The 19,947-nt window shown below is 44.0% G+C and overlaps 2 protein-coding genes across 4 annotated transcripts in view; one reads left to right on the top strand and one right to left on the bottom strand.

The window, feature by feature from the left end:
- LOC105980109 (UDP-glucuronosyltransferase 1-7C-like) overlaps nucleotides 1–19,947 on the bottom strand; it is a 178,603-nt gene that overhangs the window by 2,137 nt on the left and 156,519 nt on the right. For 2 of the 3 annotated variants that reach the window (XM_013008850.1, XM_013008842.1), the window contains exons 2-4: nucleotides 2,343–2,474; nucleotides 1,148–1,235; nucleotides 435–654 (exon numbers count right to left, since the gene is read on the bottom strand). In XM_013008850.1, the coding sequence (XP_012864304.1) occupies nucleotides 435–654; nucleotides 1,148–1,235; nucleotides 2,343–2,474 (440 nt within the window). Of the gene's footprint in view, nucleotides 1–434; nucleotides 655–1,147; nucleotides 1,236–2,342; nucleotides 2,475–9,194; nucleotides 10,225–19,947 lie in introns of those variants that run through there. The other variant, XM_013008834.1, reaches the window with a different exon arrangement.
- On the top strand, nucleotides 5,042–5,813 carry LOC105980128 (dnaJ homolog subfamily B member 3-like). Its single transcript, XM_013008867.1, has one exon. The coding sequence runs from the start codon at nucleotides 5,042–5,044 to the stop codon at nucleotides 5,762–5,764; it is 723 nt and encodes a 240-aa protein (XP_012864321.1). The 3' UTR covers nucleotides 5,765–5,813.

Here is a 19,947-nt window from a genome sequence, read left to right as displayed (position 1 = left end):
AAATTTCTCACAGATCCCAGGCAGGGAAGTAGGTACTGACTTGTTCTATGTTATGGCCACTATGCTTCTTTTCAAAGTCTTTCTCTTTGCCAGAACTTTTCATCATTCAATTCTGTAACATTTTATTATAAACTGAAGTTTGTAACTACTAGGGAAAAAACATTAAATTAATTCTATGATAAATTGCACAGTAACTGAAGTATCATTTTTTTCAAGTAATATTAATCCCCCAATTTATCTTATTACAATTCTATATTTTTACATATTTGTTTTCACAATGAAACGTTTCTCATTAGTGTTAAGGCCAAACTATAGGAAGTACTCTTCTTACTTATTTCCATGTCATTTTTGGCAACACTGGGATTTAAACTCAGGGCCTTGCATTTGCTAGGCAGGCCATGGCTCAAAACCTACCTCTTTACCCTCTCTCTTACCTTTTGTCCTTGATGACTCTTTTGAGGGCATTTGCTAAATCATCAGAAGTCATTGTAAAGACATCCAGGATCACGCCAGCCCCCCGGGTCTCCATGCGCTTTGCATTGTCCAGCTGGTCACCCATCAAGGGCATCATCACCATGGGGACGCCATTGCATATAGCTTCATAAATGCCATGGGAGCCACAGTGAGTGACAAATGCCCGGGTCTTTGGATGACCTGAGAAGCAAACAAGGAGCATTACTGATAGTCTAGTTGAGTTTCCTAGTTTGACATTGTCTAGATTCTGAAAGTATCCTGAGAATTTGTTGATGCTCCCAAATGCTCTTGATGAATACCAGAAAAAACAAAAAATAAACATGCAGTGACACACCCCCTAGATAAAAAGTAATGTGGGATATACTGGCCACAGTATGTTCAAGCTAAACAACCTTTTTTTTTTTTTTGGTGCTGAACCTAGAGCTTGAATTCAGGGCCTGGGCACTGTCCTAAACTAAGGCTAACACTCTCCACTTCCGGCTTTTTGGCGATTAAGAGATAAGATCTGGAGACTCTCACAGACTTTCCTGCCTGAGCTGGTTTTGAACCACATCAGAACCCTGTAGCTAGGATTATGGCTGTGCTGGAAACACTCTTCTTTTTAATACCCATGCCTAGCCATTTTCTTAATTTAATCTGGGTTTGACCTACACATCAAATCTTCCCAACATACCCAGCAGATCATTTTGGGGTAACCACTTGACAAGTATTGTATTCTTGGCAAGATTTGATGGCCGGCTTCCAGCATAACTCCACAGGACCTTGCAGGGTCAAAAAGAAGAGGGTTTAAAAAAAAAAAAAAAAAAAAATCCATGATCTTTAACATATGCTATAGTAGCTAGAAAGGTGAGTCCCACTAGGTAAACAGATTGACTACAACCTCTGCACAGTTCGGAGGTTTGGTGGCTCAGAAGGCTTCTGGGACTGACATTTCATTCAGAGGCGTGGTGCTTAGGAGTATGCTTGTTATGTGAATACTATGCACTTAAAAGAGTGTTTTTACTTTTCTGCACTTGAAGCAAGAGTTTACTTAAAAAAGTAAGTTGATACAGCACTCTAAGCAAAAGTACACAAAATAAATTCAGCGTTCTAACCAAGAGCCTTTTATTCTCAGTAGTACTGAGTAATGATACACTGGTATGAGGGTTTGAACTCAGGTTCTGGGCTTCACACTCCCATTTGGCTTGCTTGTTCAAGGCTGGTACTCTACCACTTGAGTCATGACTTCAGCCCAGCTCTCTGCTAGATAATTGAAGAAGTAGTCTTGTAGATTTTTCTGAGTTAGCTGGCTTCGAACTATGATATCCCAGGTATCAGCCCCCAGAGCAGGTAGGATTATGGGTGCAAGCTTCTGACTTCTGGCTTAACACTGGGGTTTGAACTCAGGGCTTTGTGCTTGCTATGCAAATACTCAATCACTTCAGGCACATACCATATCCTTATTTTTGAAATCTTGCACTTTTTGCCCAGCAGGCATTAAGAACCACAGATGTGCCCCACCATTCCTGGGGTCTCATTATCCTGCAAATATGGAGGGGTTGATATGGAACCCTGATTCTTCCATATCTGACATTCTTGAGGCTGGGATTACAGGCATTCTCTACCATGAACAGATTTAATGAGTAACCTTTTGGAGACATATTCCTATTTAACATGAACCAACATCATGTTGATTTTTAGCTGAAAGTTAACACTTTAATTCTCCTAAAAGACCATGGTTTAAAAGTTGAGTTATATGTAAAAAGAAAATAACTTCTGAAGGATACCTAAATCCTAATTCCTGAAGATCAATTTCATTTAGAGCCAGGTTTTTAGACTTTGAATTCCTTTGTAGTGAGATATAAAGGAGTGACAGAGAATTGTCTTACCGTCTGAGGTATTTGGCCCAGAGCCTCAGCAATTGCCATAGCTTTCTTCTCCGGAATCTCTGAGACTAATGATCCCAAAGAGAAAACCACAATCCCATGCTCTCCAGAGGCATTGACATAGGCTTCAAATTCCTACAGACAAAAGAGAGGTTTCCAATTCACTTTTTCTCATATTCTTTAGTGATTACATAATTTAAGCACTGAGTTAAATACATTCTGTTAAGCCGTTAAAGAATTGTATGAGATAAAGATAACAATTACTGAAATGTAGTTTTGTAGCTTCCCTTCTACCCTAATCCTTTACAAAGGAGAAGTGATTTATACAGGCTTATCTTTGGAATTGTTGAGAAACATAATCCAGGCAATGACCAAACCTGACAAAAGAAAATCAGAGGAATATGTGTGTATGTGTGCATAAACATGCATCCACAGATGCACACATCATGCTTGCACACACAGTCACAGATCCATGTAAAAGGACATTATGTGCAGCAAGTCTCCCCAGCAGCAATTACTAGGGAGCTAACTTAACCCCATAGTCTCCTAAATGGTTTCATATGTGTCCCAGAACATTGGGGACACTAACAAGGTGGTGTGATATGGCAGGCTGATCACAGCTGAAAGTACCCAGGACTGGACATTTTTTTTTTTTTTGACAGTCGTAAGGCCTGAACTCTGGGCCTGGGCGCTGTCCCTCAGCTCTTCAGCTCAAGGCTAGTGCTCTACCACTTGAGCCACAGCACCACTTCTGGCTTTTTCAGCTTATGTGGTGCTGAGGAATCGAACCCAGGGCCTCATGCATACAAGGCAAGCACTCTACCATTGAGCCACCTTCCCAGCCCCAGACTGGGCACTTTTAACACTAAAACCTGAGTAGTCCTGGGCTAATCAGAACCTCGCTCTCCCTATACGGGAGATACAGATGGGCTAACTAGAACCTTGGTCTCCCTATTTGCGAGATACAGGTATTTCTGACTGGGTTCACCATTGATGAACTGAGGTCTGAAGAACCCAGCCTGAAAAGGCCTAGGAAATCTCAGCCACTCAATAGCCTTCTCAAAGGTGTGACCAACTCCCAGCCCAAGGCCTTGGCCCTCAGCCTTCTAGCTCATCACAGTAGCTACACCTTGGTCATGTCCACTAGGCCAGTCTAAAGGATGAGGATGAAGGATCTCTCCTCTGCTCTACACCATACATTATATCTTTTGTCTATGACAGGAACATATTGAAGATGGTTTTGTTTTCCAGCTCTTTCTCCCCCAAATCTCACAACTTCCCTTTTCTCCATCCCCCATCATATCCTCTACTAAGGCAGCTCATTTGACTGTCCTTTCATCTCTCAATTTCCTGAGGCACGTGGCTGACCTAAAGCCTCAAGACCTTTGTTCCTTTAAACTACATTTAATCTCTTCTGGAAAGGAACTGGGCTAATTTCCCTTTACACCCTCCCAGGCCATCTCAGTACCTGACAGGATGTGATTAAGACTAAATCAAATCTACCGGTCCAAAGGTGAATAGCAGCAGGGTTTAACCAAAGTTTCACTCTCTTGCACACTTTCATGTGCAGAGGGCACATAGATAAGCAGCAATGCTGAATGGTGCCCAACGCCTCTCTCTGAATTGCTTTTTTTTTTTTTTTTTTGGTCAGTCGTGGGGCTAGAACTCTGGGCCTGGGCACTGTCCCTCAACTCTTCAGCTCAAGGCAAGCTCTCTACCACTTGAGCCACAGTACCACTTCCGGTATTCTAATGGTTTATTGGAGATAAGAGTCTCACAGACTTTCCTGCCTGGGCTGGCTTTGAACCGCGATCACCAGGTCTCAGCCTCCTGAGTAGCTAGAATTACAGGGGTAAGCCACCAGCACGTGGCTTCTGAATTGCTTTTATGGATTCAATAAAGATTAAATTCTGCCCTACTTGGCAGAACTGCCCTGACACTTTATCCCAAGGTCACTCCTTGAGAAGGAATGTTAACTAAAAATGTGTGATTCTCCTACACCACAAGCAAATACTTCCTAAAGCTAAAATGTTTGAGAACTACACAGGAAATGGGTGTACTGTTCGGCCCAAGGTCAGACAAAACAAATTCCTGTCATTTTAGGATTGTGTCTACGTGTCTGTATCCTGTCAGTACCCAAGGCGTCAAGGCTTGAAGTCAAGGCTTCAGTCTCTCACTCAGCTAGGCTTTTCTGGCTCTTGGCTGAGGCTCTGCCACTTGAGCCACACCTGCAGACCATCATTTTTTCTTGTTCACTGAAGAGGGGGTCTCGCTGGTTGACTTCAAACCTGGATCATCAGATTTCAAGCTCCTAAGTAGCTAAAATTATGGAGTGAGCCATCAGCAGTAGACCTAGGAAAAACATTCCCTAAGGCACCAGATTCATCCTCAGCTTTCCTTTACTTTTTATGAACCTGCGAGAAACTACACCTCTAATCGTGACTTGCCACTGTGCACAGGGGCAGGGTCTAGCTTGGCTTCTAGGCCTAGGCGGCAAGATTACTCGGTAACAAGGCAAACCCTCCACTCTCTCCCATGGAGCACTGCATTCTGGGATAAGAGGCCCAGACAGCATCAGCCAATCAGATGCGGCCACGTCACAAGAGCGACGCCACGCCTCGGCCAGCAGCCTCCACCAGAAGCTGCCTTTACCCTGCCCTGGCCCCAGGGCCGCGCCCTGCCCGCCCTCCTCTAACCCCAACATGGTGGACTACTACGAAGTCCTGGGCGTGCCCCGGCAGGCCTCCACCGACGCCATCAAGAAGGCCTACCGCAAGCTGGCGCTCAAGTGGCACCCCGACAAGAACCCCGAGAACAAGGAGGAGGCAGAAAAGAGATTCAAGCAGGTGGCCCAGGCCTACGAGGTGCTGTCGGACGCCAGGAAACGCGGCGTCTACGACCGCTATGGCGAGGCGGGCGAGGACAGCGCGGGCGCCGCGGGCCGCCCCTGCCACGACCCCTTCGAGTGCGTCTTCAGCTTCCGCGACCCCGCCGACGTCTTCAGGGAGTTCTTCGGCGGACAGGACCCCTTTTCCTTCGACTTCTTCGGAGCCCCGCTGGAGAACATTTTCGGGGGCCACAGGATCCCGCGAGGAAGCAGGAGCAGAAGCAGGGCGTCCGCGCCTCTCTTCTCCACCTTCTCCCAGTTCCCCGCTTTTGGCGGTGGCTTTTCTTCCTTCGACACGGGGTTCACATCCTTCGGGCCCCTGGCCGACGGCCTTTCTTCCTTCTCCATGTCCTGTGGCGGTGGCGGGGCAGGCAACTTCAAGTCCGTGTCCACTTCCACAGAAATCGTCAATGGCAAGAAGATCACCACCAAGAGGATCGTGGAGAACGGCCAGGAGAGGGTGGAAGTGGAGGAGGATGGACAGCTCAAGTCCCTCATCATAAATGGCCAGGAGCAGCTGCTACGCATCAACACCTAGTCATTCCCTTGGACTTAAAGTACATGTTGAGGAATAACAGGACACTTTTTCAAAGATTGGAAGTGAGCTCTACTTTCACAACAACTGTAACTCAAAATTTATTAAAAGTTCTTGCTAAAGCTTATTTGTAGTGATTGTTGGGAACACACCAATAGGCTCTCTCTTGGTCTTAAACTGGGATGGATGGATGCTGCACTTTGCTTTCTCTTACAAGTAATACTAGGCAAGGGCTCTACCACTTGCGCCAGGCCTCTGCCTGTTGCACCTAATTCTCTGTTGGAGGCTGCTAGGGAAGATAGTCACCACCATGCTGAGCCTTCTGTGCATCCTTTGGTTGGAAATGTGAGCCAGGGAGCTTTCCATGAATCATTTAGCTTTGTTTTGATTTTTTTTTTTTTACTAAATTATAGTGAAAGAAGTGAATATAGTTAGACTTCTTGGTTAAAATCAATTGAAGTTGTCTTTCAGTTGTACACAAATACTGGTATGTAGGAAGAGTGGACCAATGTTGAAGTAAAACATTAAGCCTATCTCTAAGTACCTATAGGTTAATGTAACAAATGATCATAAAACATTTAAATTCATGCATTTTCCTTTTTAATTTCTGACAAAAAGACAAATATATTTCACTGGGCTGATGTAGTTTTACTAGCACATTGTCCTCTGGAAGGTTGATAGTAAAACAGTCAAGACAATTAATGTCATGTGCTTTGTTGGAGCCATGTTAGGATGGCACTCAGCCCTACCCTGATTATCTATGGGACACTTTGATAAAGCTTTCCTCAAAGCTGCACCAACTCCGCCATTACCATGCAGTAGACATATATCATGGCCTCTTGACCAAATGCTGATTGGGTGAGGACCCATATACACATTTGAGGAAGTTGATTCTGTTCACCCAGCTTATTCCCTACCTGCAGGCCATTTGGGGAACGATTGATTTGTGAGAGTCTACCACAAAGTGTCTCCTTCCTATGGTCAAGTCTCCAGATTGCAGAAGAAAGAGAACAAAAGGGGAACTAAACTAGGCAAAGAATGCAACAAGTTGTTAACTCTCTGTTGAGAGGTTATGGGGCCTAATTACATTGTCCTAAGTTATAAGACTGTCTCTGGACTTCAAGGAGTGAATTCCACCCTGAATGAAGTGCTGATATATGGCAGAAACATGAGTCGTGCACTGTCTAAGAGGTGTTCATAGCATCTGTTTAAACCACATCAAAGTAGTTTCACAGACATACATTGGTAGCTGCTTTGTATGTGACATATGGACAGAAATGCCAAAATAATACCAGCTACCAAGGAATTGGAAACACATTTCGTCACAGGCAGGGAACTCTCACCAGTGAAGATATTCACTGAGTGGTTTGGTGTGGTGAGTTTCGCTCTGAAGTAGTGAGGGATGTGAGGAGTTAGGGGATGAGAAGGAGCAGGCCCAGATCCATGGTTGTATATAGTGGAGATAGCCAATCTAGACAGGATAGAATTGAGTGTGTGTGTTTCTACACAGTGGGCCAAACGATGTCAGGAAGGCCAGTCACCAGTAGCTTAAGCCTGTAATACTAGTCATACAGGAGGCCGAGATCTGAGGATCACTATTCAAACCCATCCCAGACAGGAAAGTCCTTGAGAGTCTTCTCTCCAATTAACCACAAAAGAAAAAAGCTAAAAGTGGAGCTATGGCTCAAGTAGTAGAGCACTAACCTTGAGTAAAAAAAGCTCAGGGACATCACTCAATCCCTGAGTTCAAGTCCCAAGAACCAACACACACAAAAAAAATGGTCAGCAAAAAGATCAATGGTGAAGAGCTTGGCAACCCCGGGAGGTCAAGGATTTCTAGCTATCTCCCTAGTTTTAACAACAAACACAAAAATCTGTTTTGCTCTGTCTTGTACTGGTGCTACCATTAATGGGCAGTTGGTCTTTCACCGAAGAATAAAGCATCAGACTCAATTTTCAAACTTGAAATTATCTTTCACACTACAGGACTACATATGGCCACTCATTTGTTGTGAAAGGTTTTAGTAGACTTTCAGAATGGAAAATGACGGGCATTTCTTCCAGTGCAGAGACAAATATCTGGACTCCACTGTAGTGGATCCACTCCACGGAACTCACTACCGCCATTCCCTAGAGTACACTAGGCAAGGAGAGTCACTGACTCTAGGCCACCTGGGCAGAAACCAAACAGTCAACCAACCACTTCTGACAGGAGCTCTACACACAGCTGGAAATCAGTCTTCCTCAATGTTATCAATTGGTTCAGCTACCCTCACACAACAGAAACAGAAGAAACAATGGTGTTTTCTAATAACCACTAAACAATCTATCCATTTGATTCTACCTGTCTTGACTCCAAAATGGCAGAGTTAACACCTTCTTTCTCTTAGGAAATCACTTGAATCTGCTTATCATTCTAGAAATTTATAATTCACTTTCTCACTAGTTTTTTTTTCAGAGAATACAGATTCACTTCAACTTCCTCCAGTTTCCATTAAACCACTTTAATATCAGTTGCCAAAGGTCAAGTGTGATTAGACTGGGAAGCAGTACATGGACTCATGATGAAATACATAAGCTATTCTGCCTTTATTCCCCCTAAAAAGTACACTTTCATGAAGTGGTTTTCTCTAAGTAGAATTCTTTATTTTTTGCTTTGTTTGCCTAAATAGAAAAAGTTAAAAATACATAACTTGGAAGTACCATGGAATAATTACCAACACTGATCATTGCCATAGGGACACATAACTACTGAGCACTTGAAAAGTGGCTAGTCCACACTGAGACATCTAACTACACATTAGACTTCCGTTCTTAGGTCTTGTGAGTGCATCTCTCCCCTCCCAGATAGCACCATTAAAATGAATGTAATTTGCTAGTTTCCACTCTTTGTACTTAAAATCTGAAAGCAGTATTTCTGGGACAGGCCAGTTCAGTTCCTCTGCTTCCTCCTGGGAAGATGACCAGTGGCACTGCTCCTCAGTCCTATTTCAGACTCATTGCAAACAATGAGTATATATATATAACCTTTGGTGTTGTATACCTTCAATGAAAACGTGCAGTGTTTAACTTATCAAAGACTATTAGGTGGAGAGGTAGAACTCTTAGGAAAGGTAAGAACTTGAAAGAATTCAAAATTCTGCCTGATGCTTTGGCGAGATAAAAACATCAATATATGTCGGGTGCCAGTGGCTCATGCCTGAATCCTAGTTAGTTACTCAGGAGACTGAAATCTGAGGGTGGGGGTTCAATGGCAGCCAGAGCAGGAAAGTCCGTGAGACTCTTATAAGCAATAAAACTACTCAGAAAAAGCCAGGAGTGGTGCTGTGGCTTAAGTGGTAGAGCGCTAGCCTTGAGTACAAGTCTAGGGTTCAGGGACAGTGCCGACACCCTGAGTTCAAGCCCCAGGACCTGCAAATAAATAAATACAGACCTGAGAGAGTGGCTTCCGGTTGACACAGTTGATGCCCCCGACGAAGACCATGTTGGGCATGATGGGTCTGGGGTAGTCCAATACAAAGTCCCCTCTGATCATCCACAGGGAAGCGTGGCTGAAGATATCCACCACCGACACCTCTCTCTGCAAGAGCTCAGAAGCGAGCCGTGCATAAGGAGAAAAAAGTACAGAGCAAAAACCTTCCAAGACCACAAAGGCGAGTATGTTCTTGACCCTCTCGAGGAAGGTCATGTGGTCTGAGTTCATCGTTGCCAATTTAGGAATGTATGAAGGTGGGTTGGGACACTGGGTAGCGTAATAGAACGCCTCGCACAACATGTAGCGCAGAAAAAACACAGCAGGAACATTCAGGTACTTAGCCAGCACTACTCCGCAGGCATAACCAGGGTCCGTCAAAACCACATCGAAGGAACTGGAATTCAGATGCTCGAGGAGGGGTGTGTTATGTAGTAGCGCCTCACAGGACCTCGCAAACAAACCCGGTAACTTTTTTATTCTTGATACACTTTTGTAAGCCACGTCCAGAAAACTTTCTGCTTCGAAGGCGACGTTGAGGTGGTTCAGGTAGCAGTCCTTATACTCTTGCTTCGTGAAGGGAATGGCATAGGGCAAGAAGGTGAAGAAGGCCTCTTCCCTCACGTACTCAAACACCTCGGGGACCAGCACCACGGCCTGGTGGCCCCGGGCGTGCAGCTCCCGCACCACGTCCCGCAGGCTCAGCCAGTGGCTGCCCTCCATGGGCACCACCAGCACCTTCCCGCCTTCGGCCCGGGCCAGGGCACACAGCAGGCCGAGCAGCAGCCCCGGGAGGGCCCGCCGCCGCGCGGGGAGGCCCGCCGCCCCCATTCCCGACGCCTCCGGCGCCCGACTTTCCGCGCCGGGTCGCGCCTCGCCGGCTGGACCGGCGCCCCAGAGCCTGAACGCCGCGACGGAAGCACCGCCAACGGCCCCGCTCCCGGGATGCAGCTAAGCAGTTAGGTATCAGGAAGAACGCCAGCCGCTGTCTATATAGACGCCCGGAGACGGCCCTTCCCGGTGGCGCCAACTTATGACGCATTTCGAAGCGCGCCCAGAAGCGTTTCCGACGGGCGCGGCATCTGCAGGAGGTAAACGAAGCCCCTCTGGGAACGAGGACCTGGGTTTGCGCATGCTCAGTAGCGTACGACGCCCCTCTGGGAAGCGGATTGGGGCTTGCGCATGCTCAGTAGCGTGAGTACGTCTAGGCTTTCTGGATAAATCCTAACGCTTGCGGGGCTGGTGCTGAGACCCGCTTTTGTGCTTCTCCAAGCCGCCTAACTTAATAAATGGACACTGTTTTTCAGTCCTCTGGTGAGTACCATGACAGCTTTCCTCCTGGGAAGTCGGGCTGCTGCCCTTGATGTCCCTGCCTGGGGACATGGAGCTCGCCCTTGGGTGCTCGACTCGGTTCCGAGACACAACTGTGGGTGCCCGCTTTGAGTCACGTCCCCTGCCGCTCAGCCTTCCGAGTGCTGGCTGCGATTTGGTCCAGAACGTCTCTAATTGTTTAAACTATCTCCTCCCATTCACAAATAGCACTCATGCTCATCAGAATTTAGGGCAAACGCTTCAGTCACAGGAATTTTTCTCCTCTCCCCCCCCCTTCCCACCTTCATAATAATCTGATCACACACACCGTGCCAATATGTCAGTTAAGGACACAATTCGTAAGACGAGGGAGATGAGATTTAGTGAATAAGGCAACACAGTAGAGAGAAAGTAGGCATCTAGCCCATCTGTGGGGCAATGTGTGAGATTTAGGTTTATAAAAACAGGAAGAATTGGACAGGAGGTGAGAGGTTTGCATAACAGCCTTTGTCAATGGTTTCCGGATTATTACCTCAATTCTGGGTTTTGCAAGGTGGCCTGAAGAAGTGTTTAATGCCTGAGAGAACAATTCAGTTACCATAAGACAATTGTTCCCGTCTGGGAAGAGTAAACCTCATCGTGGTATGGGTTAGCTTCTTCCCCCAGATTGGACAACAAAAGGCCTTTCTGGGGCGGGCAGCTGCTAACCAGCTCCCACCTCTCACCTCACTCCGTTCGGTCAGTCACAGCCGTCAGTGGTAACAGCAGGCCCCTTATCTACTATTCTGACGGGCTGCGTAAATCTTAGCCCACCAGAATGGAATCCTCTGCTCCCACATCCTGCAGGAAATCCCACCCTAGCCCCTCTAGATTATAAAAACCTCCTTAGATAAAGACAAGTGCTTTTTCTCTCCCTCTGGTGACAGAAGTACAACCTTTCTCTGTACATGCCTGTGTGTCTGCGTGGTTTTCAGTATAACTTAATGGAAAGCTGTGCTATTCCTAGATTGCAGAGTATTTAAAGGTTTAGAATAATGAGATGTCCAGGAGCCCTTTGGCAAGTTTTGATAGGAGTTGTTAAAAATTAAAAGGTAAAAGTAAAAATGTTTCGGTTCCTCTTCTCACTTTAATTTCAGCCTCAGAGGGGTAGATCATACATGAGTTATCATCAGTTCTGAGACAGACACTCCTTAAGCGATTAACATGTGTATGTGAGAGTTAAGTCTTGTCTACCCAAAGGTTTAAGACAAATGAGACTGACATGGCTGAATGCTTACTTCTTGTCCAGCTTTTAGTTAACTTGTGGGGCCAAGTGAGGGGTCAGTGCTTTTAGCAAAACTGTTTCTAAGTACCTATCATATCAGCACAGCATAAAACAAAGCCATGCTAAGCCAGCTTTCCCAAAACAGGGAGCAATTACTGGCTCTTTAACTTATTTTGAAAGTAAGAAGGTGCCCCAAAGACAACCAAAAGTTAAGATACACCAAAAAGTCAAGGGAGACAAGATTTATTGTAGCAGAACAAGTCAAGCTCTCCGGAGATGGCCCCGACCTGCTCCTCAGAGGACCCTTTTATATCGTGGGGGGCCGGAAGTGGTAGGTGCCTCACCTACTACACAGGCGCTGCCATCGAGGGCGAGGATTAGTCTGGGGGGGGGCTTTCCTTACATACTTCACCAGTGATATCGCTATCGTGATCAGAAAGCACTCTATTTGCTGCTGGCTACTGACAAATGTAGGTATAGATACAGGGACCTCAAAGTCAAGGTTTAACCATTTGATTCTGCAGAAGGACCTCTTCTGAATCCCACATTGAATTGAGAGTTGCTATCTAAAACACTCACGCTCCACCCACAAAAGTGATGGGACACAATGATGGGCTCAAAAGTTCACTCTCTTCCCATGCTGCCTTATTCCGCTACCATTTCTCTAATTTCTCTACCTTTTCCCCCTGGGCTATTCATCACAAGTCCAGAGAATTTCAGAGCCTATCTTCATGATAAATTCCCAGAAGTAACTATGGATAGGAAGATTGTAACTCATAATAAAAGCTATATATGATAAACGTATAGTCAACACCATACTGAATAATGAGGTAAAATGAAAGCACTTCCTTCTCAGTGAGGATTAATAATGTCCATTTTCTCCACTCTACTCAATATGGTGCTTGAATTCTTAACAAGAATAAGGCAAAAAACATGAAACAAAAAACAAAGGAACACAAGCAGGAAAGGAAGAAGTCAAATTGTTCTATTTCTAAGGGATATAGTGCTATATTCAAAAGACTCTAAAAATTCTACCAAAACACTCTTAGTTCTGATAAATACTTTCTACAAAGTACCAAGATACAAAATCAGCAGATAGCTTTTCTGTATACTAATTACAAACAGGCTGCAAAAGAAATCAGTAAAACAATTCCATTTACAATACTCACAAAAATAAATATCTAGGAGTAAAAGACCTCCATAGTGAACACTAAAACTAAAATCAGAGGAGACACTAGGATGTAGAAAACCATGTTTGTGTGAGTGTGTGGATCTCCAGGATAGAGAAGCTGTGACAGAAAGGAGAGGCATGGAATAGTGTCCATGGGCCCAAGCTCACCTGCGGCAGGAAGGTCACTGAGGTGTCTGGTGGATGTCTTGGGAGGTTTGGATGTCCGGATGTTTCAGTGCACTGAGCACATTGCTGTTGTCACATCTTCCCCTGGAAGAGGTGATAGAGCCTTGGGACATTGTTTTGTCATCCATCCAGCTCCATCACTACATGCTGCCTTCCTCTTCCTCTAGAAATTTGGGAATCAATGTGCTGTATTTTCCAAGTGAATTCAACCAGGACTATAGGCTTAGCTAACACTTTTGTTGCACTGTATAGAACTCCCAAGGCAAATGCCAATAAAAGCAGCACTTTGTGTGTGGGATAAAGAATAATCTTTAAAAAAAACTCAAGAATGCATACACACAGTTGTAATGATAGGGAATAAACCTAAGTTTCCCTCAATGGATGAAGAAATAGTAGTATATATTTTGAATAATACATATATTTTAATGACTGCACATATGTGAAGAATATATTCTTAATATGTGTATATATGAAGAAATTTGGAAACATTGAATATATTAATGGTGTATAGGTGGCATATATATCCATTTATATCATGAAATACTCTTCAGTCCTAAAGAATGAGATCCTATCATTTGTGTGTCGTAAGATTTATGGGTAGACATGGAGAACAATATGGTAAGTGAAATAAGCCAGGCATCAGAACACATATACCATATGATTTCATCCATATATATAATCTAAAAAATTGATCTTATGTAAGTTGAGAGTGGTAGGATGTTGGTCATTGCATAGAGTATTACACTCTAGAAAAAGTAAAAGCTCTGATATCCTATTATATCCATGGATTAACAATAATGTGATGACGGGATTTTAGATGTACTCAGTCTAAACAATAAAATTTTAAGGCATGGAATATGATAAATACCAATACCAACTTCATAGTGTTAGAAATGGCTCCTAGGAATAAGGACAACGACTCAAAAGGAACTCAGCAAGGCAAAGTTTACCTCTGCAGAAGGGTGCACCATCAAGGGCTGGGAAGGTGGCTCAGTGGTAGAGTGCTTGTCTTGGATGCATGGGTTCAATTCCGCAGCACCACATAAGCAAAAAAAAAAGACAGAAGTGGCACTGTGGCTCAAGTAGTAGAGCACTAGCCTTGAGCTGAAGAGCTGAGGGACAGCGCCCAGGCCCAGAGTTCAGGCCCCACGACCGACCAAAAAGAAAAAGAAAAAAAAGAGGTGCGCCATGAGCCCAAAATCTGGTAAGCAAAGCAAAGCAGGCAGGCTGCTCCCTTTGGAGCCCTAACCCAGTAGGCCCCGCCCCTCTGCTCAGATTGGCTGAGCTCAGGTTCACAGTCTGTAGTAGGATGTGGTGTAACAGAATGTAACTGAAGTTCAAAAAGCTTCTAACAGAATATCTTAATTAGAGTGCAGTAGGAAAAGTAGGTAATCAACAAGGTCCAAGCCACATGGCCAAAGCAAGAACTTCTCAAAAGAGTAACAAAAAGGAAGCAAACTACTTTGATAGAAAAGACATTTTTCTCACAATCATTACAAAATGTGTACATGAATTAAGGAATCACATGGTATCTGTTAAGTATGTATAATTATGTCCAAGTTTGTTTCTGGTTAATTTGAGGTAAGACTCAGATTTCTCTGCCTTGGCTCACTCAGTGAAATGATATATACTGGAGTTAAGGGGTAAAACAAAGCCAAGAGGGAGACCTAGGTCAGTAAATATACCATCAACATCCAATGCTGGTCTGAAAGCTTCTGGCCCTGTGCAAACCAGCTTGGGAGAACAGCCAGAGTTGAGGAGGCCCAAGCCTTTGGGGTCCACATCTCACCAGTGCACCTCAGATGCCAGAGGAGCTTCAGCAATCAGTGATGGCCCTGCTGGATTTCATTCCTACTTGAGCCAAGGGCTGCCTTTTATTTTCCTTTGAGAATGTTTATCCTACAACAATTATACTACTGTATCTTTGTGATTTGTAATTTATTATGCTTACAGATGCCTTGCTGAATGTGCTTCCAGTCTTTGGTCTCTTGTATATGTATGTGTGCATGTGCAATGTAAACATGTATTTTTCAAATTTTCTGTCATAGTTGTGTACTGCTTTCCTAATTACAAAGTGGAACTCACAATAAGTAAATTTAACAAGGAAGCATAAAACACCTAGGAAATATAATTACATGGATTTATTAAGAGATTCTTAGTTGTGAGAAACAGGGGAAACAATTGTTCTACATTATACATTCGTTTATTTTAATTAAATTCAGACCCACTTCATACAAGGCAGTGATTCTTATCTCCTATACAACACTCATCAATTTCATAGCATCAAAAACTTCACACTGTGTTCCAAAGATGCAATACATATGTGCATCTGATTATAGAAAATATTTACAAAATGGACTTCAGGAAAAGGAAACAAGAGGGTTTTTTTCCTTTGTTTCTGGTGTTATTTTCTTTTCCTTTTGTCTTGTTCATTCAACTGTCTTTGGGAAGGCAAGGTGGGAACACAGAAATCATGGGACAAAAGGTGAAGAAATGTATCAGTGATACTAGATACTATGTTGAAAATGAACTATACAACTTGTGGGTGGGGACAGGAGGGAAAAACTGGGGGAGAGCAAGGGAAGGGGTGACATTGTCCAAAAAGAAATGTCCTCATTACTTATGTAACTGTCACACTCTGTGCATCACCTTTACAATAATAAAAATGCAATTTAAAAAAAAGCTACCCACTGTTCTGAAGAACTCCAATCCATCCAATCATATCATTACATCCAAACAGCATAAAGGTTTCCTTTTTCAACATACAGAGTGACACCTGATGAAGCATTGACGAGAACTGTCACCGGAGAAGAGTTTGACCAAAATTCTACAGGAATTCTACTGTCATCCAAAGTGGTGGTGACCAGGAGACAATCTTTTTATTCTATGTTATCAGACAAGTCACATTCTTTGTTTCTTCTGTTTTGGCCAGGACCAGAGCTTGAACCCAGGACTTCCAACTCTCTACCCCTTGAGTATCACCTCTAGTTCAGGTTGATTTGGGATGGAAACCACAGATTTTTTTTCTACCTAGGTTGGCTTTAAACCACAATCCTCAGATCTCTGCCTCATGAGTAGCTAAGGTTGCAGGTGTAAACCAGCTGGTGCCTTGCTAGGGCCTGTCTGGGGCCACATTTCTGAATAAGAAAATTAATGGAAGTGCCAACTCTCTGTATGTCATTTGAGAGATAACAGGTACAGTAGTCAAAGAAAATGCAGACATAGAACATTTATTCAATATTTTTCCCATATTTGTGCCAGAGATTGGATTTTTATTATTGATTTTAATGGAGCTAGGGCTTAAACACAGAGAATCACACTGTTTGCTTAATTCCAACTGGCATTCTATCCCTTGTCCTATGCCTCCAACCTAGCATTTTGCTGGTTAATTAGAGATGGAGTCTAGTGGATTTCTTTTGCTTTTCTGTCTTCAAACTACAATCCTCCAAAACTCAGCTTCCTAAATAGCTAGGATTACAGGTATGAGTTATGAACACCTAGCTTTGTTTTTTTTTAAGCATTCTGGGTATGCCTAACATATGTAAAGTATTTCCTAATACCTTCCAGTGTGCAACTGATTGGAGAATACACCAAGACTTTCCCTTATTTCCCAGAACATCTCAATACACCTTGGATTTGTAGGTTTTCCCAACTTGTCCCCTTTTCCCCAAAAGCATATCCGAAGATGATGGCCATTGCCAGCACAATGGCCAGGAGGAAGCCAATCACATCCAAGGAGTGGTACTGGTACCAGGTGAGGTCATGGGCTGCAGGGCGCAGGTGCGGCGCCCCCTTGTGCCTCATCACATACTCCACCCAGAACACAGCCAGGTCCAGGGGCTCAATGGGGCGGTCCTTGGGAAGGCTGGAGAGGTGCATGATGTTCTCCTTGTAGCTAGACACAAAGACAGTTAGTGAATGAGGGAGGACCTGGGTAATGCATGGTCCTCGCTATGCTGGCTTCCCAGTGGTAATGCTACCAAATTTTCTTGACTGGGGGAGGACGTGTGTATTATAACCAGAAACACAAAGAGACACAAATATCACACAAAAAATACAAACTTTATAAGAAAGGAGGAGGAAGAAGCAAAGAAAAATAGAGAAAAGAATGGAAGAAAGAAGAAACTGGATCCCCAAATCATGTTACAAATACTTAATTCTTGCTTCCTACCCTACAGAAACGTTGTTGGTGGAAACTTTTTTTTTTTTGTCAGTGGTGGGGCTTGAACTCTGGGCCTGGGTGCTGACCCTCAGCTGTTCAGCTCAAGGCAAGCACTCTACCTCTTGAGCTATGGCGCCACTTCCAGTTTTCTGGTGGTTTATTGGAGATAGGAGTCTCATGGTCTTTCCTGCCTGGGCTGGTTTTGAACCGTGATCCTCAGATCTCAGCCTCCTGAGTAACTAGAATTACAGGCGTGAGCCCCTGGCGCCTGGCTGGAAACTTTCTTTTACAGTGAAATAAAGAACATAGAATTTTGTGAAAATTTATATTTTACTTTCTAAAACATTCTAAACAAGTATCATTCTCTATTGTAAAACAAAGGAAAAATCGTATCTAAAAATCTGGGATAGTGTTCCATTTGTACAGTATCAAACAGCTACATCGGGCTATGCAAAAGTGCCAACTCACTCCACTTGTTGAAAAGTCACACCACTGAGTTTAGTATGAGATTGTTTCTGTGAAGCTTGTTTGTGCTGAATGATTCCTGTTTATTTCAGATTGTGCTGATAGCTGTCAGTGAAATTTGTTGACATTTCAACTGTTGGTGTGGACATATTAGAAGGAAGAACTGGAGGAGCAAGAGAAAAAAAATGAGCAAGAAAATGAAAGAGAAAAGGGAAAAAGAACAAGACACTCCCAAATTTAAGACTAATTACAATAATTGCTGTCTTTAAACCTGCCTGTAGTTGTATTTGGATATACAATTACAGTAGAATATTGATATCTGAGCATATTTCACATATCCTATGGTACTTTCTTGTAAGTTCTAGTCTTTTAATGTTTCTTTTTTTTTCTCTCGGAAGTAGTGCTTGAACTCAGGGCCTGGGTGCTGTCTGAGCTTTTTCACTCAAGGATAGCACTTACCATTTTGAACCACAGTGCCATTTTTTGTCTGTAATAACACATTGAAGATAGTTTCCCAACCCTTCTTCCCTAGAATCTTGCCCATCCTTTTTCCCCTTCCTTCTTTTACAGAGGTGGCTCATTTCATTATTCTTAGCCTCTCTATTGTGAGATGGAGCAAAGCTGACCTACACCCATGGGACATTTGTTCCTGTAATTGACAATCACTTCTGAAGGTCATAGTCTAATTTCACTATTACATCCTATCATGCCATCTCTGTAGATGACAGGATGTGATTAATACAAAATCAAACTCCAAGTCCATAAACATCCAAACTTGAATAGCCTCAATCACACACCCTTTCATGTACAGAGGGCATATTATAGGGAAGCAGCAGACACTATGGAATAGTGCCCAATGCCTCACCCTGCAATGCTTTTATGAGTTCAATAAAGTCCATTCCCTACTTGGCAAAGTACTCCGAAACTTCATCCCAAGGTCAAGCCTTGATAAGGTCTGCAAGTGAAGGGATACGTTAAATATATTTGAGGTCCCCATACCACACGCTTAAAGCCTGAGTACTGCACATGAAAAGAGAGTACAGGACTGGGAAAGTGGCTTGATGGTAGAGTGCTTGCCGAGCATGCACGAAACCCTGAGTTCCATTCCTCATTACCACATAAACAGAAAAATCCAGAAGTGGCACTGTGGCTTAAGTGGTAGAGTGCTAGCCTTGAGCAAAAGCAGCTCAGGAACAGTGCCCAAGCCCTGAGTTCAAGCCCCAGGACTGCAAAAGCAAACAACAACAACAAAAACCGTGATTCAAAGTGGTAGAGCCCTAGCTTTCAGCACAATAAGACCAGGGATAGCACACAGGTCAAATTCAAGCCCTACAACTGACAAAAAAAAAAAAAGTGCAGTTCAGCCCAGTCAGACAAACGCTATTCCTGTCACATCATAACATCACCAACCTGGGCTACGGGGAAAGCTTGATTTATAGTCTAATTGAAGAAGTGTGTGTGTGTGTGTGTGTGTGTGTGTGTGTGTGTGTGTGTGTGTTTCTCTATTGGTCTGCTGGTCTTCTGCCTGTGTATGTGGGAATACAAACTAACTCAAAGCTTCAGACTCTCATTGGGATTGGCACTTCTGGCTCTTGCCTGAGGCTCTATCACTTGAGCCACACCTGCAGACCATCATTTTTTTTTCTGGATAACTGGAGATAGAGTTTTGCTGGTTGCCTTTAAACCTGGATCATTAGATTTCAAGTTCCTGCGTAGCTAAAATTACACGCATGAGTCACAAGCAGCAGGCTAAGAATCACTCTTTTGTCTATTTTCGTCCTCTATCTCAAAGTTGAATATTTATACAACTTGGGGACAGCAGACACTGAGCTTCAAAGCAGGCCTGAGCGTGGGGAGGGCAGGTGCAGCGTTTACTTCAGACTTGGACTTCAGGCCTAGGCGGCACAGTTACTGGCTAACAAGGCAAACCCTCCACTCTCTCCCATGGAGCACTGTATTCTGGGATAAGAGGCCCAGACAGCATCAGCCAATCAGATGCGGCCACGTCACAAGAGCGACGCCACGCCTCAGCCAGCAGCCTCCACCAGAAGCTGCCTTTACCCTGCCCTGGCCCCAGGGCCGCGCCCTGCCCGCCCTCCTCTAACCCCAACATGGTGGACTACTACGAAGTCCTGGGCGTGCCCCGGCAGGCCTC

Source organism: Dipodomys ordii, unplaced genomic scaffold (genome assembly GCF_000151885.1).
Source record: "Dipodomys ordii isolate 6190 unplaced genomic scaffold, Dord_2.0 Scaffold1, whole genome shotgun sequence".
Lineage (NCBI taxonomy): Eukaryota > Metazoa > Chordata > Mammalia > Rodentia > Heteromyidae > Dipodomys > Dipodomys ordii.
Note: the sequence above shows the minus strand (reverse complement) of the source record. Positions and strands in the feature narration are given on the sequence as shown.